General features: G+C 37.2%; 1 protein-coding gene across 1 annotated transcript; it reads left to right on the top strand.

Annotated features, from left to right (window-relative positions):
- Window positions 1-1,954: 1,954 nt before the first annotated feature.
- On the top strand, window positions 1,955-8,216 carry LOC142150780 (hyaluronidase-1-like). Its single transcript, XM_075205970.1, has 3 exons — window positions 1,955-2,890; window positions 7,588-7,677; window positions 7,785-8,216. The coding sequence occupies exons 1-3, from the start codon at window positions 1,955-1,957 to the stop codon at window positions 8,214-8,216; spliced, it is 1,458 nt and encodes a 485-aa protein (XP_075062071.1).
- Window positions 8,217-10,834: the final 2,618 nt, after the last annotated feature.

The raw sequence follows: 10,834 nt of genomic DNA, 5'->3' as shown, positions 1-10,834 counted from the left end.
CAGACTGCAGTGACATTTCAAGAAGTATATCTAGTAATAAACCATCACGGGTGAGGGTACAGACTGTGAGATGGTGGGAAAAAAATGTAAGTCTTTAAAAGTGCAAATGGTAAACTTGCAAACAAGTTTTGGGCTGTACATTGTAAGAAGAACATAGGAGAACTAGAGATGGTTCAGAGGTGACCAACCATATTAATAAAGGGAATGGAAGGTTTAAATTATAAAGAGAAATTAGGGAAACTAGGTCTTTCATTTGGTAAATTAGATTGAATTAGGTGGCCTAATAAAAATCTGTAAAAATAGTTGAGATCAATACAAATATGTATCTAACAAACTTTTTGTGCCAAAGACCATGCAGAGGACAAGTTATCATCAATTGTAATTATAAGAAATATGGCTTCATCGTCAGTACAGGAACGGTTTAAAGGTCGAATTCCTTACAACATGAGGTGGTAATGGGAAGTTCACTAAACTAAAAGAATTAAAAAAAACATTATTGTTTGTCTTTCTTATAAGAAATGGTATTGCTATAATTATTAGAGAACATAATGGGAGTGGTTGATGCATGGAATTTATCTGTGTACCAATGTTGTTGAGTGGTATGGTACAGTTTTTGCATAATCTTCTAGGTAGCTTAGGTGAATCTTTTATTAATGTCGATTTTTTTTTTTTTTTGATTTTTTTTTTATAGCGCAACCATAAAATGCAGTGCTGTAAATAGAATATGTAACCAATCACATCAGTCCCTGCCCCATTGGAGCTTACACTCTAAATTTTTGGGCTGTGGGAGGAAACCCTTGCATACAGGAGAGAACAGGTAGGGTCCTAGTCGGGGTGGAACCTTAGACGCCAGCACTGTGAGACAGTGTTCAAGTCTTACTCAAGATTTTATTCATTTCAGATCAGAGATATCTTTAAAGTTCCCACCAGCAATTTGTCAATCAACTATACCTTTATAGTGTATTCTTGTTTTATATGTGTCTATATATGTATAATTTTTAATAACTGATAGAAGACATTTTTGGATTTATTTACTGAGCGGTGCCTTGGAATTTGTGGTATTAATATCATCATCATCATCATCATTTATTTATATAGTGCCACTGATTCCGCAGCGCTGTACAGAGAACTCACTCACATCAGTCCCTGCCCCATTGGGGCTTACAGTCTAAATTCCCTAACATACAGAGAGAGAGAGAGAGAGAGAGAGAGAGAGACTAGGGTCAATTTTTGGTAGCAGCCAATTAACCTACTAGTATGTTTTTGGAGTGTGGGAGGAAACCAGAGCACCCGGAAGAAACCCATGTAAACAAGGGGAGAACATACAAACTCCAAGGCAGCGCCGCTTTAAATTTAAACGCCGAAGATGCCAATCTCGCGGGTGTTGAAGAACCCGGAGCTTCATACATTTACCCCATGGTCTTTTTCAAGGTGATCCAGTTTAATAATCCAGCATAATACACTCTACTGCCCCTCTCCCTGTAATCGCCAAGTGTTGGTTCTGAATACAGTGATATTTTTTTCATTTTCAGAGCTACAGTTTTCTTGAAACCTCTATAACCAGACTCCATACTGAGTATCACAGGAGAAGAAGTGGGAACTGTAAAGTTAAATAGAATGAGTACATGAAACTAGGCTGCATTTTGTGTAATGGACTATATCCCTCTAACCTGTTTAATTAATTTTTCTATTTTTTATTTTTTTTTGTAAATATTATTATTATTTAAATATATCTGTCAACGGTGTTACAAGCATCTATTACTTGACAAATTTGCCCATGTTATGATAAAATCTACCAATTTTCACAAGAAGCTCCTCAAATTAATTCATATGACAGGTTCCATGTATATTTTGTCCTGTACTACTCCAACGTGATTATATTTATGTGGTATAAAAATTTATTAAAATATACATTTAATAAAAAAAAAATATATATATTTTTGATTTCCAGGTGATGATGTCCAAGTCCTGCACACATCAGTGTTTTCTGTGGTTTTCTGTTGCACTTATAATTACCAATATCAGTGGTCAACGGTTAAAACAAGCAAAAACACCTCTATTGCAGAGTAAGCCTTTCATTGCTATCTGGAATGCACCTACGCACCAATGCAAACTTAGATATAAGATTGACCTGGATCTCAGTGTCTTTGACATAGTTGCAAACGCCAACGAAACCTTAAGTGGTCAAAATGTCACAATATTTTATCACACTCACCTGGGGCATTACCCCTTTTGCACTGATGACGGAGAGTCTGTAAATGGTGGCGTGCCACAAAACCAAAGCCTCAAAGAACACCTTAAGAAAGTTACAGAAGATATTATCACACGTTTGCCAGATAAAGATTTCCCAGGCCTAGGAGTCATTGATTGGGAGAACTGGAGGCCCCAATGGGATAGAAACTGGGGAGCTAAAGACATCTATAGAAATAAATCAATGGAGCTGGTACAAAATCGCCATCCGCAGTGGCCTATTGCCAAGGTGAGGCAAAAGGCCAAAGAAAAGTTTGACCATGCAGCAATGAGTTTCATGAGTAACACTGTTCTTCTGGCTCGGGAAATGAGGTCAAATGGGCTTTGGGGTTACTACCTGTTTCCTGATTGTTACAACTATCATTATAAGACTGATCCAGAATCGTATACAGGCAAATGTCCAGATATTGAATTAAAGCGCAACGATTATCTACAGTGGATGTGGAGTGACAGCACTGCTCTTTACCCCTCCATATATTTAGACTACGTCCTTAAATCAAGTGCAAATGCGAAAAAATTTGTTCATTATCGTTTGAAAGAAGCAACACGAGTTGCCTCAATGTCAAAAAGATCATATGAAGTTCCAATTTATCCATATGCACGGCCATTTTACTCATTAACTCTCTATACTTTATCAGAGGTAAGTAAATTAAATGGGTACATTAAGGGAAATGTTCATTCATTGTTTTGATTAACATTCTCCAATTTTTAATAGGATATTTTCCAAATGTTGTTATGACCTTTTTCCTGCTGTTTTTGGGTTGAAATTAGAGACCAGTGTCGCTAGGATGACAATGGGCAAATTATTCTGGGATGTATTGTATTTAGGGTAGAACTGGGAGTGCTTAAAGCCAAATTCCATCATCAAAATGTGTAAAAATTCAAAGCCAAATTTGAAATAAGGCAGTTTGGAAAAATCTGCTAATCTTTAGTTACAAAAACAACAACCAAACTGATTTCCCTCTCTCCAGCAGCAAGGGTCAACAGTTTTCCAGCACAGAGCAAAATTGTAGCAACAAAATAAGCAATCTAACATTAGTTATTGTTGAGTTCCAAGTGTTTTTGTCCGGTGTAGGATAGCCCATAAATAAGTAGATTATAAACAATTTTAGCATGCTTTCTTTCTAACAGAAAGCCACTGAAAAGTTATATCAAATGTTGTTCTTATCAAACTTCAGTGAACGTGTGTACATATTGTTATGAGCGTTTTGTCGCTATCCAATAACGATGGTCGAATCTCAATTTGTGTTTCCAACGCACAATTATTTATTCTCAAAAAGTAGCAGAATAATTCAAGCGAAATAATAGTAAATACAGCCGTTACTTATCGCAGGCACTCTGGATCCAGTGAACAGTCATTCAGTCCTGAAGTCTGTGGTCAAGCTGACTGAACACTACATGAGAGCTACTGCTTATATGCAAACAGAGATACAGTGAAACAATGCAGGTGGTATAGCTTGCTTCTATTGGTCCAGGCATCAGGAGGGTCCAGGGGGTTACACATCATAGGCTGATTCAATCTAAGGAATCCAAAGGTGGGGGTCTCTCCAGGGGATGAGCTCTGTTCTTCCCGCCAAACTGCTCTGTTCTTCCCGCCACACTCCAATTACAATCAGTCTATTAGCATTTGACAGTTAATATCATATTAAAGTTTTATTCCCTGACATCAATAACTAGAGTATGCAATGTGCGATCTCTTCGCCGAATGCACCGAACAGCTGCTGATGTAAAGGGGATTACTATGATATTAGACATGACACATTTCTTTTAACCTGAATCATATGTATCACTAATATGCATATAACTTATAATATTACACATAAACACTACTATATTTCGACATAAATAACTATGTGTTGCAACTACGATTAATGTGTACTACTTACTTAAATGTGTGTGTTGGTGCGAATGTATACTAAAGTGTAAAAACTGTTATTGCCACGTGTTGCGGCTGGATACGCTCTTCCATGCCGTAGCGTGCTCTACGCATAATTTCAGACAAGGACGATCAAGTTTGCTCGATATCAATTGAAATGACTTTATCCAATTTGCTGACTTCGACAATATATTTATAATTGCAAAAGGCAGATATTTCTGCAAAATATAAAATTTAAATTTAATTGTTTTGTATTATGATAAAATATTAACAAAATACTTCAGTGATGTTGCTAGTGCCAAATTAGAAGCCACACGTGCTGAAGCTGAAAATGATGCAAGAGGAGAAAGTGGCCAGTGTTGTGGGGTTGTTTCCAGCAACATAGAGGACATGGATACTACCTAAAAGTGATGTGCCTCCTCTAACCACCACCGTGGCTTTCTCCTCTATGTCAGTATGATGTACGCACCACTAACTGGTTTGCACAGCATATAAGGGAAGTGACGAGGAGGAAACTCCCAACTGTCCCTCGAGATTATACAATCTGTTTCATTCTATATAGCCATGATATAAAGTTAACTCATCACACTTTTATATTGCATTAGAAATAAAAAACACAGCACTCAAATCACATTTTCAGCACAGTAGAAGTAGAGCAGTAGAGGAGTCTTTGGAAGGTTACACTTGCCAACCACTGATTGGATACAAGCAGTATGAACCAGCCAATATAGAGCCGTAATTAGTACTTAATTGAACCTCACAAATGACTCTGCCCCTAAAAGAAGTTAAACTAAATGAAAGATGCCAATGGAACTTTGGTATTACAGGCAGTAGAAATGTACACGTAGAGAATGATTGGGCAAATGTTGCATTGGTGGCAGATGGCTCTCTCAGATCTAAGTGGGTTGGGGTGGCTTAACGTGGAGCCAGGGTAGTATCGGTCACATCAGGATGCAACTTTTCCAAACAATTGGGTGTGCTTGAGCTTCCATCTTCTCCCATCTTCCCACCAGCATTTCAAATTGCTCAAATGTCTCACTGTGAATGTTGCTCTGATTTGAAAGTGAAAAATGCAAAACTTCACAGGGCCAGTGTTGTTTTAAATAATATATGAAAGCGCTCTGTTTTTAACCCTCTCCCAGCTTAAATATCAGATTTTGCCCCCTGAAACTTTTCAATTTTTAACCCCTCTCAGTCCTCAGTTTTTAACCTCCTCCCACTTTAACTCTCCATTTTTATACAACTATCTCTCCTCAGTCCTCAGTACAGCTGGCATTTTCTCATGATATGTTCAAATATGATGATTCTACCCCAAGGTGAATCTCATGGTATCATGCAACCAATATAATGAGTTGGTCTTAAGGTGGATTCCATTGTATCATATAACCAATATGATGGTTCTGCCTAAGAGTCAGTACGGTATTATAAAATTTGAACATTTTCTATCAGCAAAAGTTCTCATATAAACACCTTGATTTGTAAATAAGGCACAACGTGCCTAAGGTCTCTGGCTACAATGGAGATTCCTATAGTATTCTAATTAGATCAGACCATTGTCTGACCCCTTCTTGTCATGTGTGTGTGTGTGTGTAATATATATATATATATATATATATATTACATACTACATTAACTTATACATTTAAAAATATGTAATTAATTATTGCTCACAAATTAATGAAAGTAATTATTTTCTCAATTTAAGCAAGTATATATCTGCCAGAAAAATTGACCCAGTCATTGCCCAGTGTTAAAATGTTATTGAAAGAGGTAAAACTAATGGAAAGAACTATATCTCTCCCTGTGTGAAAGCGCTTTTTTCCATTGTTATATATGTTATATTATATATTTGCATGTGTGAAATCATTGTGTGTTTGAGACAATGATATCTGAGGAGTTTGGAGTCGTGTGCAGGAGTTAACTTACAATATTTGGGGAAAACATTAGCTATAGCCAGGGGCGTGAATTTACTTTGCCGTGCCCCATAGCAAAATTAGGAGGGCAGGGGGGTATAGATGCCACAGAATAGAAAGATTGCAAACTGCACCAGGTATTAAACAATATCAAACCTCTGGAATATGAAAAATTGTGTATCCACCCATGATGTAATTTACAGGTATATGCACACTGGGAGGTGCACCCATACATAAATTGTAATATGCTTTTGACACACAAGGAAAGAAAGCTATGTTTTTAAAGGGGCACACAGGTTGTAGTTAACATATAATCATATAACTTCATTGTTTGCATCAGTGTGAATAGTTTATCGCCATAGAAGAGATAAGATTATATCATTCTCTCATAAATGGACATATAACTATTGATGGTGAGCCAGTAGTATAGTTATAATTTATTAGTGTGTCATAAAGCTCTATTATTCAGATATCCGTAGATTCTTTAGTACCTGAATATCCTGCTTATAGAACAGGTCCAGGTTGCATGTGGAAGAGTATAACTACTGAATAGCTATTGAGAGGTGCATGTATTATCAGGCAGCACCTTTCTGTTGAATATTATTGATAGATCCTTATTTGCAGTGGCTTATTTAAGCAAGTGTAAGCTTGATAGCCATAGGTATGTGCAACAGCTGTAGTGCACCATAGGTCTGTTAACCTGCTATCATAATGATACTGTGTAGCCCGTCTTTGGGCGTTCAGTTCCGGAACTTCACTGCGCCTTTGTTGGCACTGCTCTGTATTCAGAAGAGCAGAGCGGGAGCCTCAGCAGCAGATGGACTGGCATTGCTGGGCGCCTCTCAGCTTTGGGCTCCATAGCCACTGCAGTCTGCACTCCTGCAACACTGGTAGCTCTACCACAGAATAGAGCATTATCTTGCAGTCAAGGGTGGGCTGGACCGGGGGGCAGCGGGCACCCGGGCCGCTCAGTCTAGCGGCTGTTCGGCCCGGCTGCCTCCCCCCGTCCCCCGCCGTGGATGCAGTAATTTTTTTTATGTCACCGGCAGCCGCATCCAATGCGGCCGCGTCATCGCACAGGCGGCCACACCACGTGACACACGATGCGGCCGCATCATTAGGACGCGGCCGCATCGCGTGTCACGTGATGCGGCCACCTGTGCGCCCCCCAGGCTGATACCGCCCAGCCCGTGCCTGCTTGCAGTTTTGGAACAAAGTTATTTACTGCTATATAAGGTGTGTAAGTCAGTTCTAACTTGTGGTTCATACTATAAAATATTGCAATATTGCATACTATAAATAATGCAAAAAGTAGTTTCTTTTGCAAATTGGGAGGTGGTGTTTTGAGGGAAGGGGGCTGGGGGCTAGGGGCTGCCCATTGTGGCCCAATTCCCAAAATTAAAGAGGTGAGAGCTTTGGTATATGTGGGTAAGAGACTGTGGTGTAAATTGAAGGATACAATTCAAAGATATTTAATTAGTGGATCTTTGCTTCTCTGATAAAAATAGCCTACGGCTTCTGAAATACTTTTTTACATTTTCTGCCTAGATTGACTTAATTCATACAATTGGAGAAAGTGCTGCATTGGGGGCTGCAGGAATAGTGCTGTGGGGAGGCAGTGAATATTCAAGTACACCGGTAAGATATATAACTTATAGTTCAATATAATATTTAGCTTAAGAGAAATTGTAAGAATGCGCTGAATAAAAATATAAAATACTGAAATACTGTTATATTTTTTCCAGGAAAGCTGCAAAATAGTGAAGAAATATATTGATGGACCATTTGGACATTATATTGTCAATGTGACTTCAGCCGCTAAACTTTGCAGCAAAGTTTTGTGCAGAAAAAATGGAAGGTGTGTAAGAAAGAATCCGCATTCACAAGCTTACTTACACTTAAATCCAAAAAATTTTAAAATAAAGTCACACGTTTCTGGTAAAGGACAATATGTAACTGGACACCATGGAAAGGAAGATGTCCGATACATGAAGCACAAATTTGTGTGTCAGTGCTTTGAAGGATGGACTGGAATGTTTTGTGAACTCCCGTATCCTGAAGATCTAAAATGGAAGACAGACACCTCACACAATGGCTCAGACTCGCCACTGATTTCTTTTAGCTTCATGTTTTATGGACTTTTCCTAATCAGTACACTGTTAACACTTTATATATAATTCATTCTAATGCTCTCAAAGATAACAAATCTAAGCAAAATAACACACTAAAATATCAAGTTCTGACAAGCTAATCCCACATCAGTTAATGTGAGTCTGTCAGCTACATATCCACAAAATGGCTGCCCTCCACTGTGTTCGTGATAGGTAGACTTTAAGTACTTCTGAGTGTTAAAAACTCAAGACATCTATAGGAGGAATAGTGGAGGAATCAAAGTATTGCACAGAAACCAAGAGTATTAGTATAATATATATATATATATATATATATATATATATATATATATATATATATATACACAGTACAAAAACCATCAAAACCCTTGCGTACCATTAGAAATGAGTGAAATAGCGGTAAAATTGAGATGTGCTGCAGAACAGATCGTTTCACAGAGGTGCAAAGTTCACGTACAAGCAGATGATGTAATTGAATTTGATGTGGTTATCTAGTAAATTATAGATTTTAGTGCACATATGTAAACACTTTCACTCATGTATAGCTTTGTGTGTACATTTGATTCTATATTGGATAATGTATAACTTGCCCACTCTCCCAGAATGTCCGGGTGACTACTGAATTCCGGGTAGGTCACCCTGACGAGCAGGACATTCTCCCGCTTCTCTGGGAAGTTGGCAGGAAGGGAGGTTCCATGATGCATTCCCATGATGAATTGAGTCATGACTTGATTTAGCGCACCTCCCCCTGCATCCTTCTTGGATCTACCGAAGGAAACGAGTAAAAAGTTGGCAAGTATGATGTATACCTTACTGGATATTATAAGGATATAAAAAGTTGCTGAGGAGTTCATTAACCAAATAAACGCACAAGGCTCTAGGCTGAAACCAAGGCGGTAATAACTATAACAATGTACAATAGTGCATTATTCCTGTTAATACACAAGTTTCCTTATAAATACTTAGTGATAGCATCAGTACTCACTATTTATATCCTATTATCTACAAGCGTTTCTACATACATTAGCATCACTTGTGTATTATAGTAGCATAAGAGCTTACACAGTACATGTGAGTGTCATTTCTATTGAATAATAAGTACCTAATTTGCAAGCAGAGTTTATTTTCACATAATTTTTCTACATATGCACAAAGAGACATATATTATTTTGCCCCGTGAATGTAATTTTTATGCATATTTGCATTTATTAAGATAAAAAGGGGCTGCCTCATTAATTGCTTTGCTGATGAATAATGAAATTGCATAATATGTGAATATAACCAAACATAATTTTTATCACACTTTTAATAAATAAGTTTTAAAAATACCTATATATCAGCAGTAATAGAATACTGTGTTTGACCTTGTTTATAAATAAAATCATAAGGCTGTAGTTCTTTGGTACTGCTACTGGATTGGACAGTGGGACAGGCTAAGCTGAATCCCTAAAAAAAACAACCAATGACCATGTTAGGACCCTGGCATCATGTAAGGGAAAGGGAGGGAGAATCTTGGTGATACAAGAATCATAAGGATGATCTATGGAAGAAATAGGAATGATATTGGAGAAAGAAGATAATAGGATTGAAGATATGAGGATGTAAGAGAATATATAACTACGATTACTATCCTGTCTTGAGAATGAATAGAGATGATATAGGATAAATCTATGTATTCAAACTGCATTATTTAATGAAGTAAAGTTCTAAAATGTAATTTGTACTTGTTTATATTAAAATATGATCCATAAAAAGTTTGTGATCTTCAGTGAGTCATAGAACTCCACCTGTGTTTTCAAGCAATTGATTTTTATGTTTATTTTAATATAGTTAAATAATATAAACATTGCTTAAACGTAGGTGGTGAAAAGAAAAGCTAATGTAACAACTTGCATTCAAGTACAAATGCATTCAAAATGTTGATGTTAAACAAATATCATATAAGCAACACAGAAAAACAACAAGAAGAGCACTGGAACCAGATGTAATAAAGTTAAATATTTAATATAAATGCAATAAGTGTTAAAATTAATAAAATACACATAAGATTGAATAAGCTGTATAGACTCCTACATAATAAATAAAACCAGAGTACTCTTAGCAAAAACATTGTATACACAGGACCATTAGCAGTATTAATAAAATGTAAACAGAATGGCATGAATACTGTAGTACGTAAAATGGGACACATAAGGCACAAATATCCAATACGCCTCAACTATAATGGAAAAGAAAGTATTCTTCCTTTAAATATCTCCGGGTGATATTCAAAACAAGGATAAGGGGAACTCCTTTATCAGATGTAATAGGATTAATGAATTTGCTGAATGTATATTATTATTATTTATTATTATTACCATTTATTTATATAGCGCCACTAATTCCGCAGCGCTGTACAGAGAACTCACTCACATCAGTACCTGCCCCATTGGGGCTTACAGTCTAAATTCCCTAACACACACACAGACAGGCACACAGACTAGGATCAATTTGTTAGCGGCCAAATAACCTACCAGTATGTTTTGGAGTGTGGGAGGAAAGCCAAGCAAACACATGGAGAACATACAAATTCCTCACAGATAAGGCCATGGTCGGGAATTGAGCTCATGACCCCAGTGCTGTAAAGCAGAAGTGCTAACCACTTAGCCACTGTGCTGCCCCAT

Source organism: Mixophyes fleayi, chromosome 4 (genome assembly GCF_038048845.1).
Source record: "Mixophyes fleayi isolate aMixFle1 chromosome 4, aMixFle1.hap1, whole genome shotgun sequence".
In the NCBI taxonomy this organism is placed as follows: Eukaryota; Metazoa; Chordata; class Amphibia; order Anura; family Limnodynastidae; genus Mixophyes; species Mixophyes fleayi.
This window is presented reverse-complemented; position numbering and strand designations above follow the sequence as displayed.

Coding starts and splice junctions, on each gene's coding strand:
- LOC142150780 (XM_075205970.1), top strand. CDS start 1,955: ATGATGTCCAAGTCCTGCACACATCAGTGTTTTCTGTGGTTTTCTGTT. Junction 2,891..7,587: donor CTCTCTATACTTTATCAGAG/GTAAGTAAATTA, acceptor TTTTCTGCCTAG/ATTGACTTAATTCATACAAT. Junction 7,678..7,784: donor GTGAATATTCAAGTACACCG/GTAAGATATATA, acceptor TATTTTTTCCAG/GAAAGCTGCAAAATAGTGAA.